Source organism: Oncorhynchus tshawytscha, linkage group LG02 (genome assembly GCF_018296145.1).
Source record: "Oncorhynchus tshawytscha isolate Ot180627B linkage group LG02, Otsh_v2.0, whole genome shotgun sequence".
Classification (NCBI taxonomy): Eukaryota; Metazoa; Chordata; class Actinopteri; order Salmoniformes; family Salmonidae; genus Oncorhynchus; species Oncorhynchus tshawytscha.
This window is the reverse complement of record NC_056430.1, coordinates 2,001,717-2,024,439: the sequence shown is the minus strand read 5'-3', so window position 1 is coordinate 2,024,439 and position 22,723 is coordinate 2,001,717. Positions and strand designations below refer to the sequence as shown.

Below are 22,723 nucleotides of genomic sequence, written 5' to 3'. Positions count from 1 at the left end.
TGTCATTAATGTCTATTTTGATTGGACCCCAGGTTGTCAATCTGTTTGTCAAGTTCCCGCCTCCAATGACGTTTTGGGCATGTCGCGGACGCTATTGGCGGTTGCGCTGTCCGGTCGTTTGGTGTATATTGTTATGAGTATGGCGGCGGATACTAACGGACGACGGCAAGTTGTTAGAAATGTTCAGTTCAACTGAAGAAAGCTTTAATTTCAAAACTTTTTTTTTTGTGGTCGATAGTGTTTCGAGTGACATTTCTAACATCGACGCAACACAGTTTTCATTTTCTTTCTTGGGACTCTTCAGAAGATTACTGGACAGGTGATGCTGCAGTCAAACCTGTCTCCGTTTCCCGAGTCTGCTCTGTCAGTCACCGAACTACCTAGTCTTTCCTATCTAACTCTTTCCGACTCGGCTAACGTGAACTTTTGCAATGAGACCAGTTTGTCTACTTGTTTTTTTGAGTTACTTGTCAAAAATAACACAAGTTTACCTGAGGTAACAGGTCACACCCGTTCCAGAGCTAGTTGATCACGACTTTTCACCCGAAGAGGCCTGACTCCTATTCCAGCTAAATGACAAGTTCTCAGCGCGTTAGCTTAACTAGCCATATAGCTAATTACTCTTTATAACAGTGTTATTGCTCAAGGCCTGTCCAGCTCTACTTACCTCTACAATAGTCGTTTTAAAGCGTGTGTCTTTGAACCTGTTTGGAACATTATGCTTCACGATTAGAAGGATTTGTTGCTGGGACCCTGAAAGTAAATATTAGCCTGCTAGCCTTCCTAAATCGGGAGTGGCTAGAAGTTGCATTAGCTAGTTAAACATTTAGCTAGCAAACAACCTCAGATACTCACTCTTTAGCACCCGTCCATAGTGAGTATGATAAACAACTTAATGTTAACTCAGCCTCTATGGGGGGGAAAAAACACTTATTGATGACATATTAAACCACGGTCAAATTGTCAGCGGGTGTGTTTCAATGGCCAGCCGTATCATCAGCAGGCACAGGGATAGGAAACCGTGCAATGGTCAGATTGTGTAATATAGCTATCTGGATTTATCCGATGGGCTAAAGATTAGCTGCCTGCCGCTAACTTGCGCGGCATAATAACGCTTCTCTCGCTATACATTTTGATGGACGTGGGAAAATATTTTCTAGATTGCTACTGTTGCTATCGTCAAATGGTTTTGGCTGTACTGTATTGTGGCCTGTACGTAATCGTATTTAGTCATTCACTGGACGTAATGTAGCTCTCTAGAAAGATACCATAAATACATATTTATTTTGTATTTTTTTTACATGAATACAGGAGGTTTTACGTGTCTCTTTGAATCAAAAGAAGAAAACACGTCCATATTAATGGCTAGCTAGCAGTGCCTAACTTAAAATAGAAGAGCCAGACAGACAGCGAATAGCCAGGTTACATGGTTTATTAACAAAACAGCCGAGGATTTAAGACTGAAGTTAGTCATTCTGGATCAAGAAACCTTGTCTTTCGTCGCTGATTGGAGTAACACTCCCAAGCCATCATCAATGCCTTCAGCGCTGGCCTTCTTCTCCTGCCGCCCGAATTCACACCCTTTTCAGGAACGTCATGTCTACCTGGAGGAGCCAGTCAAGATCGGGCGCTCTGTGGCACGATGCCGACCGGCTCAGAACAACGCCACGTTCGACTGCAAGGTTCTGTCACGGAACCATGCCCTGGTCTGGTTTGATCATAAGACGGGCAAGGTGAGTCTGACTCTCAACCATTCGGCTAACTACTAGCTTTTACTTTGCATGGTCATTGTACATTTTTTTATTTCACCTTTTATTTAACCAGGTAGGCCAGTTGAGAACAAGTTCTAATTTACAACTGCGACCTTGCCAAGATAAAGCAAAGCAGTGCAACACAAACAAAAACACAGAGTTACACATGGGACAAACAAACATATGGTCAATAACACAATGTAGAAAATCTATATAAGGTGTGTGCAAATGAGGTAACATTAGGGAGGTAAGGCAATAAATAGGCCGTAGTGGCAAAGTAATTACAATATAGCAATTAAACACAGGAGTGATAGATGTGCAGAAGATGAATGTGCAAGTAGAGATACTGGGGTGCAAAAAAATAGCAATATGGGGATGAGGTAGTTGGATGGGCTATGGACAGGTGCAATGATCTGTGAGCTGCTCTGACAGCTGGTATTTAAAGTTAGTGAGGGAGATATAAGTCTCCAGCTTCAGTGATCTTTGCAATTCGTTCTAGTCATTGGCAGCAGAGAACTGGAAGGAAAGGCAGCCAAAGGAGGAATTGGCTTTGGGGATGACCAGTGAAATATATCTGCTGGAGCACATACTACAGTGACCAGTGAGCTGAGATAAGGCAGGGCTTTACCTAGCAAAGACTTATAGATGACCTGGAGCCAGTGGGTTTTCCTACGAGTATGAAGCGAGGGCCAGCCAACGAGAGCATCCAGGTTGCAGTGGTGGGTAGTCAAATCAAATCAAATGTATTTATATAGCCCTTCTTACATCAGCTGATATCTCAAAGTGCTGTACAGAAACCCAGCCTAAAACCCCAAACAGCAAGCAATGAAGGTGTAGAAGCACTGTGGCTAGGAAAAACTCCCTAGAAAGGCCAAAACCTAGGATAAACCTAGAGAGGAACCGGGTTATGAGGGGTGGCCAGTCCTCTTCTGGCTGTGCCGGGTGGAGATTATAACAGTACATGGCCAAGATGTTCAAATGTTCATAAATGACCAGCATGGTCAAATAATAATAATCACAGTAAATGTCAGTTGGCTTTTCATAGCCGATCATTGAGAGTATCTCTACCGCTCCTGCTGTCTCTAGAGAGTTGAAAACAGCAGGTCTGGGACAGGTAGCACGTCCGGTTAACAGGTCAGGGTTCCATAGCCGGGTAGTATATGGGGCTTTGGCTGACAAAACGGATGGCACTGTGATGGACTCCATCCAATTTGCATTTGCAATTTCCAGTATAGTGTTGGAGGCTATTTTGTAAATGACATCGGTAGGACATCGGTAGGACATCGGTAGATGTCGTCTACATAGAGGTGGATCAGAGAATCACCAGCAGAAAGAGCGACATCATTGATGAAAACAGAGAAAAGTGTCGGCCCGAGAATTGGACCCTGTGGCACCCCCATAGAGACTGCCAGAGGTCCAGACAACAGTCACAGTGGTCAGGTATTCTGCCACTGTGTTCTCTGAGTTTAGGGCCAAATAGCATTCTAGTTTGCTCTGTTTTTTTGTTCATTACTTGACACATTGGAAATAATTATCTTTTTGTTTTCTCGTGATTTGGTTGGGTCTAATTGTGTTGTTGTCCTGGGGCTCTGTAGGACCTGCTTGCTTAGGGGACTCTTCTCCAGGTTCATCTCTCTGTAGGGGATGGCTTTGTTATGGAATGTTTGGGAATTGCTTCCTTTTAGGTGGTTGTCGAATTTAACCGCTCTTTTCTGGATTTTGATAATTAGTTCTACTCAGCATGATTTATTTGGTGTTTTACGTACACAGGATATTTTTGCAGAGTTCTAAATTTGGTGTTTGTTCCATTTTGTGAATTCTTGGTTGGTGAGCAGACCCCAGACCTCAACCATAATGGGCAATGGATTCTATAACTGATTCAAGTATTTTTAGCCAGATCCAAATTGGTATGTCAAATTGTATGTTCCTTTTGATGGCGTAGAAGGCCCTTGTCTTGTTTCTCAGTTGGTTCACAGCTCTGTGGAAGTTACCTGTGGCGCTGATGTTTAGGCCAAGGTATGTATAGTTTTTGTGTGCTCTAGGGCAACGGTGTCTAGATGGTATTTGTATTTGTGGACCTGGCATCTGAACCTTTTTTGGAATACCATTATTTTTGTCCTACTGAGATTTACTGTCAGGGCCCAGGTCTGGCAGAATCTGTGCAGAAAATCTAGGTGCTGCTGTAGGCCCTGCTTGGTTGGTGACAGAAGCACCAGATCATCAGCAAACAGTAGACATTTGACTTCAGATTCTAGTAGGGTGAGGCCGGGTGCTGCAGACTGCTCTCTCTCACTCCCTTTCTCTCTTTCCTGCCTGAACAGTCACTGCCAGACAGGCATGTTGAACAGGCTTGTAATCAGCTGCAAACCAGGTAACTCCATGGAATCGGTCAGTCTGCCACCTTTTGTGAAATAGTGGATTATAGCTGCAGGGTTGACACACAAGGACAGCTATGGCAACTGTACTGAGATAGAATATGAAGCCATTGGTCGAAGTTCTGTTTTGTATAGGGTCATAGGACAGTGCTATTTGTGTCTACTTGTCTGTCTCAAATCAAATTCTATTTGTCAAATGCTTCGTAAACAATAGTCTGACTAACAGTGAAATGCTTACTGACAGGTCCCAACAATGCAGAGAAAAATAATAGAAAGTAAACATGTGATAATAAATACACAATAATAACATGGTACCAGTATTGACTCAATGATAACTAGGCTATATACAGGGTACCAGTACTGAGTCAATAATAACATGGCTATATACAGTGTACCAGTACTGATTCAATAATAACATGGCTATATACAGGGTACCAGTACTGATTCAATAATAACATGGCTATACACAGGGTACCAGTACTGAGTCAATAATAACATGGCTATATACAGGGTACCAGTACTGAGTCAATAATAACATGGCTATATACAGGGTACCAGTACTGATTCAATAATAACTGAGTCAATAATAACATGGCTATGCACAGGGTACCAGTACTGAGTCAATAATAACATGGCTATACACAGGGTACCAGTACTGATTCAATAATAACATGGCTATACAAAGGGTACCAGTACTGAGTCAATAATAACATGGCTATATACAGGTTACCAGTACTGAGTCAATAATAACATGACTATGCACAGGGTACCAGTACTGACTCAATGATAACTAGGCTATATACAGGGTACCAGTACTGATTCAATAATAACTGAGTCAATAATAACATGGCTATGCACAGGGTACCAGTACTGAGTCAATAATAACATGGCTATATACAGGGTACCAGTACTGACTCAATGATAACTAGGCTATATACAGGGTACCAGTACTGATTCAATAATAACATGGCTATACACAGGGTACCAGTACTGAGTCAATAATAACATGGCTATACACAGGGTACCAGTACTGAGTCAATAATAACATGGCTATATACAGGGTACCAGTACTGAGTCAATAATAACATGGATATACACAGAGTACCAGTACTGAGTCAATAATAATGTGGCTATGCACAGGGTACCAGTACTGAGTCAATAATAATGTGGCTATACACAGGCTACCAGTACTGAGTCAATGTGCAGGGGTACGAGTTAATAACTTGGCTATATACACGGGGAAACTGTACTGAGTGTGTGTGTAGGGGTATGAGGTAATTGAGGAAGATGCTGTATGTACAGTTGAAGTCGGAAGTTTACATACACTTTAGCCAAATAGATTTGAACTGGGTTTTTCACAGTTCCTGACATTTAATCATAGTAAAAATTCCCTGTTTTAGGTCAGTTAAGATCACCACTTTATTTTAAGAATGTGAAATGTCAAAATAGTAGAGTGATTTATTTCAGCTTTTATTTCTTTCATCACATTCCCAGTGGGTCAGAAGTTTACATACACTCAATTACTATTTGGTAGGATTGCCTTTAAATAGTTTAGATGGTCAGACGAGACTAAAATTGAGCTTTTTGGCCATCATGGAAAACGCTATGTCTGGCGCAAAAACATCTCTCATCACCCCGAGAACACATCCCCACAGTGAAGCATGGTGGTGGCAGCATCATGCTGTGGGGATGTTTTTCATCAGCAGGGACTGGGAAACTGGTCAGAATTGAAGGAATTGATGGATGACTGTGAATACAGGGACATTCTTGAGGGAAACCTGTTTCAGTCTTCCAGAGATTTGAGACTGCTACGGAGGTTCACCTTCCAGCAGGATAATGACCCTAAGCATACTGCTTAAGCAACACTCGAGTGGTTTAAGGGTAAACATTTAAATGTCTTGGAATGGTCTTGTCAATGACCTTGGATGGGTTCCGCTGTACACCAGCGGAACTCATCCAACTTGAAGGAGCTGGAACGGTTTTGCCTTGAAGAATGGGCAAAAATCCCAATGGCTAGATGTGCCAAGCTTATAGAGACATACCCCAAGAGACTTGCAGCTGTAATTGCTGCAAAAGATGTCTCTACAAAGTATTGACTTTGGGGTGGGGTGAATTGTTAAGCACACTCAAGTTCAGTTTTTTTGTCTTATTTCTTGTTTCACAATAAAATATATTTTACATCTTCAAAGTGGTAGGCATGTAAATCAAATGATACAACCCTTCCCCCCCCCAAAATCAATTTTAATTCCAGCAAAATAGGAAAAATGGGAAGGACTGTTTTGCTTGTGCAAGACTGGAATATGTTCCGGGATTCATCCGATGGCATTGAGGAGTTTATCAGTCACCAGCTTCCTGTGCGCTAAACTCTGACCAACAAAATAATAAATAATGTTGGACATAATATTTTGGGCATCCTGGGGAGGTTATAGGGTGCCTCCCAAATGGCACTCTATTCCCCATAGGGCTCTGGTCTAAAGTAGTGCACTATGTAGGGAGTAGGGTGCCATAGGGCTCTGGTCAAAAGTAGTGCATTATTTGTGACCACACCCCAAATCTAATGAGATGACCTTAACTGTAAATGTAGGTTTTTGTCATCAGCCATTGACCTTAAATTAATTGCGTTTAAATCAATTATCAAAATGAAAAGGAACCAATAAATACATTTACTCAAAATTGTCACATATTTTGGTGAATCTGTCTTTGAATACCACTGCAAATTGCTTGGGCCACAGTTGATAGGACATCTCGGGAAGCTAATGAGCTTCGATAAAGACTGTTAATGCAAGACCCACACACAAAACAGACGCACCCCCCCTAGCTGTCTGCTAGATTGACAACTCAAGACGACACCCCACACTGTGCGTTACATACCTCCCCCAAGGCCTTTCTCATGTACCCACATGCACATCGATCCAGTTCTGTAGTAGAATCAGCACTTTTCCTTGATGAAAAGGTTGTCATGTTGTCAGGAGGTCATGTTTTTAGGTTACTTACACAGGGCAGTGTTGTGAGTGGAAAGTTAGAGGGCTGGAATTGGTTCATCTCACCGGACTTCCTGTTCAACTGAGAAACCCATCAGATCAGTGAGTCCTGGACTGGGTACAGTATAGCACAGTTGGCACAAACCAGCCTACCTGAGAAACCCACTAAGTCATGTGTCAGGGGTTCAATGTCATTAAAACTTGACAGCCAGAGAATGTGTGGATTTCTCTGGATGTTTACCAAACCAGTTACTGTCCTCCGCCCACTCCATTTCAGTAGGCCTACAGTACATCATGAACTAGTAAGTTTGCTAAACTGATTTCGGTGCTGCTGTAACCAGTCCTCTCCCTCAAATCCCTGGAGAACTAAATGGCTGTTTTATAAGCTAGGTGTCTATGTTGTGCTTCCTGTTGCTATTAACCAGGCCTCTCTGAACGTTTTAGTTTGACCAGCGTTATAGGTGCAGCAGGCAGCGTCTGGAGTTGAATATAGACAGAAACACGCCTTATACCCCTTACTTGAAATGCAGCCCGGTTCTTCCTGCTTGTACTAATACACTACACCCCCTCGCTGCTTGAAGGACAAACCAGATCGTGCTGATAAAGCAGCGGGTATCTTCCCTGACCACTGAACATCAGCCGTAACGTCCTATCTTCCCTGACCACAGAACATCAGCCGTAACGTCCTATCTTCCCTGACCACAGAACATCAGCCATAACGTCCTATCTTCCCTGACCACAGAACATCAGCCGTAACGTCCTATCTTCCCTGACCACAGAACATCAGCCGTAACGTCCTATCTTCCCTGACCACTGAACATCAGCCGTAACGTCCTATCTTCCCTGACCACTGAACATCAGCTGTAACGTCCTATCTTCCCTGACCACTGAACATCAGCCGTAACGTCCTATCTTCCCTGACCACAGAACATCAGCCGTAACGTCCTATCTTCCCTGACCACTGAACATCAGCTGTAACGTCCTATCTTCCCTGACCACTGAACATCAGCCGTAACGTCCTATCTTCCCTGACCACAGAACATCAGCCGTAACGTCCTATCTTCCCTGACCACAGAACATCAGCCGTAACGTCCTATCTTCCCTGACCACTGAACATCAGCCGTAATTCTATACTGAACAAAAATATAAACACAACATGTAAAGTATTGGTCCCATGTTTCATGAGCAAAGATAAAAGTTCTCTCTAAAATGTTCCATACACACAAAAAGCTTTTCTCATTTTGTGCACATTTGTTTACATCCCAAAGCATTTCTCCTTTGCCAAGATATGCCACTCCTGTCAGTTGGATGGATTATCAAGAAGCTGATAACACAGCATGATCATTAAACGTGCACCTTGGGGCCTCCCGGGTGGCGCAGTGGTTACAGCGCCAGCTGTGCCACCAGATACTCTGGGTTTGCGCCCAGGCTCTGTCGTAACCGGCCGCGACCGGGAGGTCCGTGGGACGACGCACAATTGGCCTAGCGTCGTCCGGGTTAGGGAGGGTTTGGCAGGTACGGATATCCTTGTCTCATCGCGCACCAGCAACTCCTGTGGCGGGCCGGGCTCGGTGCGCGCTAACCAAGGTTGCCAGGTGCACGGTGTTTCCTCCGACACATTGTTGCGGCTGGCTTCCCGGTTGGATGCACGCTGTGTTAAGAAGCAGTGCGGCTTGGTTGGGTTGTGTATCGGAGGACGGCATGACTTTCAACCTTCGTCTCTCCCGAGCCCGTACGGGAGTTGTAGCAATGAGACACGGTAGTAGCTACTAAACAATTAGACACCACGAATTTGGGGAGAAAAAGCGTTAAAAAAAATATATATATAAAATGTGCACCTTGTGCTGCGGGGGAAAAAGGCCACTCAAACATGTGTGGTTTGGTCAATGCAAATGGCATGTTGACTGCAGGAATGTCCACCAGAGCTGTTGCCGGAAAATTGCATTTACATTTCTCTACCACAAGCCGCCTCCTATGTCGTTTTAGAGAATTTTGCAGTATGTCCAACCAGCCTCACAACCGCAAACCATGTGTAACCACACTACATGACCTCCACATCCGACTTCTTCACCTGCTGGATCGCCCACGCTCCAGCAGGAATATCTCACTGGTCATCCCCAAAGCCTTTCCTTCCAGTTCTCTGCTGCCAATGACTGGAACGAATTGCAAAAATCACTAAAGTTGGAGACTTATATCTCCCACACTAACTTCAAGCAATGGCTGTCAGAGCAGCTTACTGATCGCTGCAGAGCTCATCTGTACACAGCCCATCTGTAAATAGCCCATCCAACCAACTACCTACTTCATCCCCATATTTGTTTTGTTTTTTTCTGCTCTTTTGCACACCAGTATTTCTACTTGCACATCCTCATCTGCACATCTATCACTCCAGTGTCAATTGCTAAATTATAATTACTTCCCCACTATGGCCTATTTATTGCCTTACCTTCTTACTAGATTTGCACGCACTATACAAATGTTCTATTGTGTTATTGACTGTAAGTGTGTGTATCCCATGTGTAACTGTTGTTTTTTGTCGCACTGCTTTGCTTTATCTTGGCCAGGTTGCAGTTGTAAATGAGAGCTTGTTCTCAACTGGCCTAACTGGTTAAATAAAGGTGAAATAAAAAATGTAAGTCTGAGGGGGGTGGGTGCTGAGGAGTATTTCTGTCTGTATTAAAGCCCTTTTGTTGGGATAAACTCATTCTGATTGGCTGGTCCTGGCTCCCCAGTGGGTGGGAATATGCCCAACCATGGCTGTGCCCCTGCCTCGTCATGTGAAATCTATAGATTAAGGCCTAATGAATTTATTTCAGTTGACTGATTTCTTTATATGAACTGTATCTCAGTAAATTCTTTGAAGTTTTTGCATGTTGCGTTTATATTTTTGTATATTTCCAAATGTGTGTTCTCATGGCTCTCTTGTCCCTCTGCAGCAGACCTATGGTGAGCAATGCCCTAAACTATAGTATTGTAACTGTGTATTCCACCTCTCTGTATTTCAGTTCTACCTGCAGGACACTAAGAGTAGTAACGGGACGTTCATCAACAGCCAGCGTCTGAGTCGCGGGTCCGAGGAGAGTCCTCCCTGTGAGGTCCTCTCTGGTGACTTCATCCAGTTCGGTGTGGACGTCACAGAGAACACCCGTAAAGGTACACACCGATGATGTCTGCTGTACAGTTGAAGTCTGAAGTTTAAATACACTTAGGTTGGAGTCATTAACTAATTTTTCAACCACTCGACAAATTTCTTGTTAACAAACTATAGTTCTGGAAAGTCGGTTAGGACATCTACTTTGTTCATGACACAAGTCATTTTTCCAACAATTGTTTACAGACAGATTATTTCACTTATAATTCACTGTATCACAATACCAGTGGGTCAGAAGTTTACATACACTAGTTGACTGTCGCTTTAAACAGCTTGGAAAATTCCAGAAAATTATGTCATGGCTTTAGAAGCTTCTGATAGGCTAATTGACATAATTTGAGTCAATTGGAGGGGTACCTGTGGATGTATTTCAAGGCCTACCTTCAAACTCAGTGCCTCTTTGCTTGACATCATGGGAAAATCAAAAGAAATCAGCCAAGACCTCAGAAAAAGAGTTGTAGACCTCCATAAGTCTGGTTCATCCTTGGGAGCAATTTCCAAACACATTCGTAAACAAACTGAAAAGGTGCATACTGCCACCTACTGTGCTGGAGTTTGTGTGTAGTCTAAAAGCCTTCAATAGTGCAAGTACGTCCATCTCAGTGGTACACTTAGGGGGCCTACACAACATGGGTTGCATCCCAATTATCTGTACTTCCTCCCAAAGTGTGCACTCGTTCACTTATTCGAAAGGAAATGACTGGTATAAGAAAAGGTGAAAATTCTCCTTTCTATTCCACCACCAATCCAATTATTTTAGATTTGTGAAAAGTAGTGAACGACTGGAGTGTGCAATTCAGGAGAAAGGAGCCATTATTGGGTGGGTTTTGAGGTTAGTTTGCCCTGCAGATTGATGCCAATAGAGATGTGATAGAACTTGCCATCAGCTTTTTTGTCCCACGCAGCATTCAAACTGATCACTCTTTGTCGGCTTTGTGTTGTTTTTAAAGGTAATTTCCGATTGAGCTATGCGGTGTTTTTACTGTTTAAAGGGATCGTTCAGGGTTAGCATGCTAGTTGATAACCATAGACTTCCAGTCATTGCGCTAACGCTAGTTAGCATCGGCTCTTGAAACTACCTCTAACTTCCTTCACACTGGACACGGAGACATATAAATGGTATCAACTGTTCATCTGACTCTGGGGAATGTGAAGCTTCCAAGCTCTGCACATTAAACTGAAATGTCTGGAGGGGAGCCCACTAGAATGTTTAGATGTCTGGAGGGGGGAGCCCACTAGAATGTTAGATGTCTGGACGGGTGCCCAATTTATTTTCTCCTTAATGCGTTTGAGCCGATCAGTTGTGTTGTGACAATGTTGGGGTGGGATACAGAAGATAAATGTTATGGCAAGAACAGCTCAGATAAGCAAAGAGAAATGAGAGCCAGTTTCATTATAGTGCTTGGTCTTTGCGACTGCACTTAAAGAAACGTTCAGTTCTTGAACTTTTTCGGATTGACTGACCTTCATGTCTTTAAAGTAATGATAATTTCTTCAAGTGTAGTCACAAAAACCATCAAGCGCTATGATGAAACTGGCTCTCATGAGGACCGCCACAGGAAAGGAAGACCCAGAGTTACCTCTGCCACAGAGGATAAGTTCATTAGTTACCAGCCTCAGAAATTGCAGCCCAAATAAATGCTTCACAGAGTTCAAGTAACAAACACATCTCAACATCGACTGTTCAGAGGAGACCTTCATGGTCAAATTGCTGCAAGAAACCACTACTAAAGGACATCAGTAAGAAGAAGAGACTTGGTTGGGTCAAGAAACACGAGCAATGGACATTAGACCGGTGGAAATCGGTTCTTTGGTCTGATGAGTCCAAATTTGAGATTTTTGGTTCCAATCGCCGTGCCTTTGTTAGACAGAGTAAGTGAACGGATCATCTCCGCATGTGTGGTTCCCACCGTGAAGCATGGAGGAGGAGGTGTGATGGTGTGGGGGTGCTTTTCTGCTGACACTGTCAGTGATTTATTTAGAATTCACTTAACCAACATGGCTACCACTGCATTCTGCAGGGATACGCCATCCCATCTGGTTTGGGCTTAGTGGGAATATCATTCGTTTTTCAACAGGACAATGACCCAAACACATCTCCAGGCTGTGTAAAGGCTATTTGACCTATAAGGAGAGTGATGGAGTGCTGCATCAGATGACCTGGCCTCCACAATTCCCTGACCTCAACTCAATTGAGAGGGTTTGGGATGAGTTGGACTGCAGAGTGAAGAAAAAGCAGCTAACAAGTTCTCAGCACATGTGAGAACTCCTTTAAGACAGTTGGAATTGCATTCCAGGTGAAGCTGGTTGAGAGTGCCAAGAGTGTGCAAAGCTGTCAAAGGCAAAGGATGGCTACTTTGAAGAATCTCTAAAATACATTTTTGATTTGTTTAACACTTTTTTTGGTGCGTGTTATGCTGCTGGCCATTTTAAAATGCACGGTTAGGCTATGATGTAAGCATCTTGGCAGGGAGTCAAGGGTGTGTGTGTGTACACGTGTGCTCTCTGAGGAGAGGAGTGTTTTGGAGAGTTGACAGACTGCAGTAGTGTCTGATTGCAGCTGTGTTGAAACGAGACCACATGAAATGGCTGCGTTCTTCATGATGCAACAATAGCTTCTTAGCAACTCAACTACACTATATTAGCTTTTTGGTGCTATCCAGATTTCCATACCGTTTCTGGACCATTCCGGGGTATACGATATTACCTAATGTGCACACAAGGGATGCTATTTTGGCAAAGGGATCTTGATCCAGGAGGGGTTTGAATGTCTCTGCTGTAACCAAGAAGCTTGACATTAATATCTAGCCATTTAGCTAGCAAGTTAGCAAACCAAATGCATAGCAGGAGCCCTTAGCTGGATATAATTTGACACTTTTTAGATTTCTTATATAGTTACACTTCATAGTTATAAGCAGTTCTGTAGCATGCACACTGCCTCAAATGTATTTATTATTTTAAACGGTATTGTCAATTTTGAAATCCCCCGGTGTATGATTAAACAGTATATTGCCCAAGCACTATTTCATCACAGCTTCTTGGTAACTGACAGGTGAAGTCTGCATCAGTGTGGTTGTTTCTCCACTATGAATAAATTAGTCAAACCCAACATGTATACAGTTGAATTTGGAAGTTTACATACACCTTAACCAAATACATTTAAACTCAGTTTTTCACAATTCCTGACATTTAATCTCAGTAAAAATTCCCTGTTTTAGGTCAGTTAGGAACACCACTTTATTTTAAGAATGTGAAATGTCAGAATAATAGTGATTTTATTTTTTTCATCACATTCCCAGTGGGTCAGAAGTTTATATACACTCAATTAGTATTTGGTAGTATTGCCTTTAAATTGTTTAACTTGGGTCAAATGTATCGGGTAGCCTTCCACAAACTTCCCACAATAAGTTGGGTGAATTTTGACCAATTTCTCCTGACAGAGCTGGTGTAACTGAGTCAGGTTTGTAGGCATCCTTGCTCACACACGCTTACAGTTCTGCCCACACATTTCCTATGGGATTGAGGTCAGGGCTTTGTGGTGGCCACTCCAATACCTTAACTTTGTTGTCCTGACGCCGTTTTGCCACAACTTTGGAAGCATGCTTGGGGTCATTGTCCATTTGGAAGACGCATTTGCGACCAAGCTATAACTTTATGACTGATGTCTTGAGATGTTGCCTCAATATATCTACATAATTTTCCTGCCTCATGATGCCAACTATTTTGTGAAGTGCACCAGTCCCTCCTGCAGCAAAGCACCCCCACAACATGATGCTGCCACCCCCGTGCTTCACGGTTGGGATGGTGTTCTTCGGCTTGCAAGCCTCCCCCTTTTTCCTCCAAACATAACAATGGTCATTATGGCCAAACAGTTCTATTTTTGTTTCATCAGACCAGAGGACATTTCTCCAAAAAGTACCATCTTTGTCCCCATGTGCAGTTGCAAATCATAGTCTGTTTTTTTATGACGGTTTTGGAGTAGTGGCTTCTTGGGTCTCGACCCCAAGAAGCCCTGTGCAACTGGGTACTGGACTTCCTGACGGGCCGCCCCCAGGTGGTGAGGGTAGGCAACAACATCTCCTCCCCGCTGATCCTCAACACTGGGGCCCCACAAGGGTGCGTTCTGAGCCCTCTCCTGTACTCCCTGTTCACCCACGACTGCGTGGCCACGCACGCCTCCAACCCAATCATCAAGTTTGCGGACAACACAACAGTGGTAGGCTTGATTACCAACAACGACGAGACGGCCTACAGGGAGGAGGTGAGGGCCCTCGGAGTGTGGTGTCAGGAAAATAACCTCACACTCAACGTCAACAAAACTAAGGAGATGATTGTGGACTTCAGGAAACAGCAGAGGGAACACCCCCCCATCCACATCGATGGAACAGTAGTGGAGAGGGTAGCAAGTTTTAAGTTCCTCGGCATACACATCACAGACAAACTGAATTGGTCCACTCACACAGACAGCATCGTGAGGAAGGCGCAGCAGCGCCTCTTCAACCTCAGGAGGCTGAAGAAATTCGGCTTGTCACCAAAAGCACTCACAAACTTCTACAGATGCACAATCGAGAGCATCCTGGCGGGCTGTATCACCGCCTGGTATGGCAACTGCACCGCCCTCAACCGTAAGGCTCTCCAGAGGGTAGTGAGGTCTGCACAACGCATCACCGGGGGCAAACTACCTGCCCTCCAGGACACCTACACCACCCGATGCTACAGGAAGGCCATAAAGATCATCAAGGACATCAACCACCCGAGCCACTGCCTGTTCACCCCGCTGTCATCCAGAAGGCGAGGTCAGTACAGGTGCATCAAAGCTGGGACCGAGAGACTGAAAAACAGCTTCTATCTCAAGGCCATCAGACTGTTAAACAGCCACCACTAACACTGAGTGGCTACTGCCAACACACTGTCAATGACACTGACTCTACTCCAGCCACTTTAATAATGGGAATTGATGGGCAATGATGTAAATATATCACTAGCCACTTTAAACAATGCTACCTTATATAATGTTACTTACCCTACATTATTCATCTCATATGCATACGTAGATACTGTACTCTTTATCATCGACTGCATCCTTATGTAATACATGTATCACTAGCCACTTTAACTATGCCACTTGGTTTACATACTCATCTCATATGTATATACTGTACTCGATATCATCTACTGTATCTTGCCTATGCTGCTCTGTACCATCACTCATATATATATCCTTATGTATATATTCTTTGTCCCCTTACACTGTGTATAAGACAGTAGTTTTTTGGAATTGTTAGTTAGATTACTTGTTCGTTATTACTGCATTGTCGGAACTAGAAGCACAAGCATTTCGCTACACTCGCATTAACATCTGCTAACCATGTGTATGTGACAGATACAATTTGATTTGATTTGATTCCTTGCTATGCGGCCTTTCAGGTTATGTCGTTTAGGACTCGTTTTACTGTGGATATAGATACTTTTGTACCTGTTTCCTCCAGCATCTTCACAATGTCCTTCACTGTAGTTCTGGGATTGATTTGCACTCACCTCTAGGAGACAGAACGAGTCTCCTTCCTGAGCGGTATGACAGCTATGTGGTCCCATGGTGTTTATACTTGCGTATTATTGTTTGTACAGATGAGTGGTGCTTTCAGGTGTTTGGAAATTGTTCCGGAGGTTGAACCAGACTTGTGGAGGTTTACCTTTTTTTTCCTGAGGTCTTGGCTGATTTCTTTTGATTTTCCCATGATGTCAAGCAAGAGGCACTGAGTTTGAAGGTAGGACTTGAAATACATCCACAGGTACACCTCCAATTGACTCAAATGATGTCAATTAGCCTATCGGAAGCTTCTAAAGCCATGACATCATTTTCTGGAATTTTCCAAGCTGTTTAAAGCGACAGTCAACTTAGTGTATGTAAACTTCTGACCCACTGGAATTGTGATACAGTGAAATAATCTGTCTGTAAACAATTGTTGGAAACATTACTTGTGTCATGCACAAAGTAGATGTCCTAACCGACTTCCCAAAACTATTGTTTGAAAGAAATTTGTGGAGTGGTTGAAAAATGAGTTTTAATGACTCCAACCTAAGTGTATATAAACTTCCGACTTCAACTGTATATTACACCGTTATAGATCCGTCTCCCCTTACAGCCCTTTCTGGAGTACTGCCCGTAGCTACTCCCCTGTCAAGAATTCAGTCGGACAAGTCTTTTAGCTAGACGGCTAATACTCCAGAAATGGAAGGTTGCAGCTCCCCCATCTTATAAATATTGGGTGGGAGATGTGTTTTGCTCTTTGAAATTATATATATTTTTTATTCAATACACGTGGGAACCCCAAACTGTTTTGAGGCTTGGGCTCCATTCTGGTCTTACTTTGAACAGTCCATCCTCGGTTGGAATTCTTATTAAAACCACAGTAAGTCTGTACTTGACTCCCCGGTGACTTAAGGGCTGGATGAGCATTTCTTTGTTTTTTTTTGTTTTTTTGGGGGGGGGGGCATCAAGGTTAATGATGTGTCTTTTGATTCTTATTGAATGTGACCTGCGGATGCCTTGTTCATCTTGCCTTGTCAGAGACTAATGTGAGCTTGTTTTGTCCTGTTTTTAAATTTTGTTTACACTTGTATAAAAAATGAAAGATATGTATATACCTGCAAACATTTCTAATAACGTGTTTTAACTTTGACATTGTGGAGTATTGTGTAGACTGATGAGAAAATAACAATATAATCTATTTTAGAATAAGGTTGTGACGTAACAAAATGTGGAACACGTCAAGGGGTCTGAATACTTTCCGAATTTACTGTAGGAATGGGTCGTGCCATGAGGGTGTATAATAACACGTGTGTTCTGTGGGTGTGTTGCAGTCACCCATGGCTGCGTAGTGTCTACAATCAAGCTGTTTCTACCGGACGGCATGGAGGCTCGACGACGGTCAGAGTAAGTACTTAGTTACACTGGGAATACTAGTGAGGCAAACAACCAGGAAAACAGATAATTCCCGGTGTCTGCCCATTCTGCCCAGATGTAAAATACATTTTACACAGTCAAATATAATTCACCATGTACTAAGAATTCAGTGGGGTCTTTCTGTAACATGTAATTAACATTTATATCCAGAAAGTCATATTTCGTAACATAATACATCCGATTAATTTGCACCATCTCTGACAGAGACATTTTTCAGGATTTACATGTTGTGGTCGTCTGCTAAGTTCTTTCATTGTTTCGCAAAAAGCCAAATGAACATGACATTAACCGAATTACATGGAACAAAACAGATTAATTAAAAAATGTATATATTTACCCAGCAGAGTTAAATGGGGAAAAACCTTCTAAATTAACATGACAGAAACTGAATTACATGGAGAAACATCTAAATTAATATGACACAAACTGAATTACATGGAGAAACATCTAAATTAATATGACACAAACTGAATTACATGGAGAAACATCTAAATTAACATGACAGAAACTGAATTACATGGAGAAACATCTAAATTAACATGACAGAAACTGAATTACATGGAGAAACATCTAAATTAACATGACAGAAACTGAATTACATGGAGAAACATCTAAATTAATATGACACAAACTGAATTACATGGAGAAACATCTAAATTAATATGACACAAACTGAATTACATGGAGAAACATCTAAATTAACATGACAGAAACTGAATTACATGGAGAAACATCTAAATTAATATGACACAAACTGAATTACATGGAGAAACATCTAAATTAACATGACAGAAACTGAATTACATGGAGAAACATCTAAATTAACATGACAGAAACTGAATTACATGGAGAAACATCTAAATTAACATGACACAAACTGAATTACATGGAGAAACATCTAAATTAACATGACAGAAACTGAATTACATGGAGAAACATCTAAATTAACATGACACAAACTGAATTACATGGAGAAACATCTAAATGAACATGACACAAACTGAATTACATGGAGAAACATCTAAATTAATATGACAGAAACTGAATTACATGGAGAAACATCTAAATTAACATGACAGAAACTGAATTACATGGAGAAACATCTAAATTAATATGACACAAACTGAATTACATGGAGAAACATCTAAATTAACATGACAGAAACTGAATTACATGGAGAAACATCTAAATTAATATGACACAAACTGAATTACATGGGGGAATAAACTTCCAATTCAAGCTGGATTACATGTATAATTTTTTTTTTACGTTGGATAAAAGTAGAGACTCAGAGCTAGAAAATGGTATCGTACACTGCAGTTGAGGAACAATGTGGAAAGTAATTCTGCCTTGATAGTTGATAAACTTGTAAACCCACTTTTGAGAAAATGTCCTTTAAATATTTTGGTACACCTACTGGAGAGCTTTTTGTCTACACCCATTCAGCAACATTCACACCCTCTTAAGCTTTAGCCCCACCCATCTCTTTAAGGATTCACATGTGAGGCTAAACGACCAAAAATTTCAAGACTAAAGGCTGGTTTATACTATGGGTGTGTTCATTCTGGAGTGCCAGTGTGTACTCAGAGTGCGTTCTGGGTGTTCGTAAACTCGGAGCGTTTCGCTCTCGGAGCATTCAGAGAGCACACTGGACGCTCTGGCTGAGGAGTAGGGTTGATCCCAGCGTTCTGACCTAACAGCACCCAAGCTAACTGGCTAACGTTTGCTAGCTACTTCCAGACAAATGAAGGAACAGCTCACACTGACCATTTTACTCGCTCAAACAGAGCTGGTTAACTGTTTTTACATTATCCGGAGGGTTGGTGACTGCAACTGTGCTGCTGGCAAAAATTTGAATTAAACTGGATAAGGTCTCCTCTCCTCTTAGAGCCCATCTGTAGTACAGTAGACTGGATGAGGTCTCTTCTTAGAGCCCTTCTGTAGTACAGTAGACTGGATGAGGTCTCCTCTCCTCTTACAGCCCATCTGTAGTACAGTAGACTGGATGAGGTCTCCTCTTAGAGCCCTTCTGTAGTACAGTAGACTGGATGAGGTCTCCTCTTAGAGCCCATCTGTAGTACAGTAGACTGGATGAGGTCTCCTCTTAGAGCCCATCTGTAGTACAGTAGACTGGATGAGGTCTCCTCTTAGAGCCCATCTGTAGTACAGTAGACTGGATGAGGTCTCCTCTTAGAGCCCATCTGTAGTACAGTAGACTGGATGAGGTCTCCTCTTAGAGCCCATCTGTAGTACAGTAGACTGGATGAGGTCTCCTCTTAGAGCCCATCTGTAGTACAGTAGACTGGATGAGGTCTCTTCTTAGAGCCCTTCTGTAGTACAGTAGACTGGATGAGGTCTCCTCTCCTCTTACAGCCCATCTGTAGTACAGTAGACTGGATGAGGTCTCCTCTTAGAGCCCATCTGTAGTACAGAGACTGTTTAAGGTTGTATGTTTGTTTTCTTTTCTTTGCAAGGTGTGTGTGGTTATGGGACACATGACTTCCCCACAGAATGTTTGGCAGACCAGACCTCACGCCCCCCACCACTTCTCGCTCACCCTCCCCCTTATCGCTCCCCCCTCTCTCTCTCTCTTCCTCTCTCTTCTTCTCTCTCCCCATCTCCCTCTCTCTCTCTCTCTCTCTTCCTCTCTCTCTCTCTTTCTCTCTCTCTCTTCCTCTCTCTCTCTTCTCATCTTCTCTCTCTTCTCTTCCTCTCTCTCTCTTCTTCTCTCTCTTCTCTTCTCTCTCTCTTCTTCTCTCTCTTCTCTTCCTCTCTCTCTCTTCTCTTCCTCTCTCTTCTTCTCTCTCTTCTCTTCTCTCTCTCTTCTTCTCTCTCTTCTCTTCCTCTCTCTCTCTTCTCTTCCTCTCTCTCTCTTCTCTTCCTCTCTCTCTCTTCTCTTCCTCTCTCTCTCTTCTCTTCCTCTCTCTCTCTCTTCTCTCCCTGTTTCCCTTGGCTCCATCACAGGAGAGGTCTGATTTGCCAACTGTAACCACATGGAAACAGTGTGGAAACAGGCCAGCCACTCAGATCATGCTTCAGACATCCTTCAGCAGCGGGTTGTAGTCAGTCAGCCAGCAGGTTATGGAGTAGAGAGAAATCATACCCACGCAGGACCGCAATCTATAAAGACCTTTCATGACATGAGCCTCAGGAAAACCATGTGTTGTTGTTGGTTTAATTATTTTTTTACTTGTTAACTAAATGATAACATAGAATAAAAATACACCCTTAACACATGAGAAAAAGGTCCCTAGCGGACACAACATATGGCAGCTTGTTACACAAGGCGAGGGAGAGAGAAAAGAGAGACTTATCATTGATACATTTTAGAAACTATTCTCACAGTAATCATATACTTTGCATTTAACGTTACGTGTGAATGCCTTCGTTCTGTGTTTATATCTGTCGGAATCAGCCCTTAGGAAGGTTGTTGGCCTTTCAGCTGCACACTTGTATGGCTCTGATTGTCCTAAAGGGTCTTTCCTGTCTTCTACTGTTGTTCACTCTGGAAAATAGCTAGCCAGTCATGTTGACGGTTCCCATTGGTGTTAAGAGTAGTAGGATGGTCCAACTTAAATTGCCTTTTCTAGACTTAGAACAGCTAATCAGCCGTACCAGTGATTGTCCGAGAGGGGAGTTCTCTCCACCTCGGGTTGATAGTCAGAGTTTGAACCACTTTACACGTGCAGTTGCAGCCTGGTGATGTTCTGGTCTAGTCTGGGAGGTGAATTTATTTTCTAAACCTCGTGTTGAGGTTCAAAGTTCCAACCATTTCAAACGTGTAATCTTTTCTGGTCTAATGTTTAATTCTCCACCAATGCTTTTATGCACTCTGGCTGAAGGGGACTGCTCTATCAGTCTGACACGCTCTCTGACCTCACTCGGGACGTGGCTACTTACTATGCACAGTTTTAGGAGATAGATTATCTCATGGCTTCTAAAATCACATTCCTATTTTAACAAGAATACTTTAACAGTTTCCCATATTTTATATACAATGTTAAGGATGGAAACTTGACAGATAGGCTTTTAGTTTTAGAAATATTTAGGGCTAACTTACTCCTTGCCACCCATTCTGAAACTAACTGCAGCTCTTTGTTGAGTGTTGCAGTCATTTCAGTCGCTGCAGTAGCTGAAGTGTATCGTGTTGAGTCATCCACATACATAGACACTCTGGCTTTACTCCGTCAGTGGCATGTCGTTAGTAAAATTGAAAAAAAGCATGGGGCCTAAACAGCTACTCTGTGGAATTCCTGATTCTAACTGGATTATATTTGAGAGGCTTCCATTGAAGAAGAATGTTCTGTGAAACATGTAACTCTTTATCCACATTATGGAGTTACCTCTGCTGCAGAGGATACGTTCATTAGTTACCAGCTTCAGAAATTGCAGCCCAAATAAATATTTCAGAGTTCAAGTAACACACATCTCAACATCAACTGTTTCAGAGGAGACTGCGTGAATCAGGCCTTCATGGTCGAATTGCTGCAAAAAAAACACTACTAAAGGATAGCAATAAGAAGAGACTTGCTTGGACCAAGAAACGCGAGCGGTGGACATTAGACCGGTGGAAATGTGTCCTTTTGGTCTGTAGTCCAAATGGGTGATTTTCATCTTTGTGAGCTGATATCCACATGTGAATTTGTGAATTTCCCACTGAAGCATGGAGGAGAAGGTGTGATGTTGTGGGGGTGCTTTGCTGTGAGTGATTTATTTAGAATTCAAGGCACACTTAACCAGCAGGCTACCACAGCATTCTCTAGCGATACGCCATCCGGTTTGGGCTTAGTGGGACTGTCATTTGTTTTTCAGCAGGACAATGACTCAACACTGTTTCAGGCTGTGTAAGGGCTATTTTTACTAAGATGGAGAGTGATGGAGTGCTGCATCAGATGACAAGGCCTCCACAATCCCCTACCTCAACCAACTTGAGATGGTTTGGGATGAGTTGGACTGCAGAGTGAAGGAAAAGCAGCCATCAAGTTCTCAGCATATGTGGGAATTCCTTCAAGACTGTTGGAATTCCTGATGAAGCTGGTTGAGAGAAGGCCAAGAGTGTGCAAAGGGTGGTTGTTTGAAGAATGTCAAATATAAAATATATTTTGTTTTACACTTTTTTGCTTACATGATTCCATATGTGTTAGTTAATAGTTTTGATGTCTTCACTATTAATCTACAATGTGGAAAATATTTTTTTTAAAGAAAAATCCTTGAATGAGTAGGTGTTCTAAAACTTTAGACCGGTAGTGTTTCAAACAGACCACCGTGGTCCCTGTGTTCAAGAAGGTAACCTGCCAAAATGATTTCCGCCCTATAGCACTCACATCATGAAGTGCTTTGAAAGGCAGGTCATGGCCCACATCAACACCATCATGCCGGAAACCCTGGACCCACTCCAATTAGCATACCGCCTCAACAGATTACGCAATCTCAATCGCGCTCCGCACTGCCCGTTCCCACCTGACCTGGACAAAAGGAACAACTACGTGAGAATGCTG

The 22,723-nt window shown here is 42.6% G+C and overlaps 1 protein-coding gene across 2 annotated transcripts in view; it reads left to right on the top strand.

Moving 5' to 3' along the window:
• Positions 1-125: 125 nt before the first annotated feature.
• LOC112236526 (sarcolemma associated protein a) overlaps positions 126-22,723 on the top strand; it is a 132,780-nt gene continuing 110,182 nt past the window's right edge. For both annotated transcript variants that reach the window (XM_042329548.1, XM_042329550.1), the window contains exons 1-3: positions 126-1,733; positions 10,113-10,260; positions 17,123-17,195. In XM_042329548.1, coding sequence (XP_042185482.1) covers positions 1,536-1,733; positions 10,113-10,260; positions 17,123-17,195 — 419 coding nt within the window. In that variant the 5' untranslated portion in view covers positions 126-1,535. The remainder of the gene's footprint in view (positions 1,734-10,112; positions 10,261-17,122; positions 17,196-22,723) is intronic.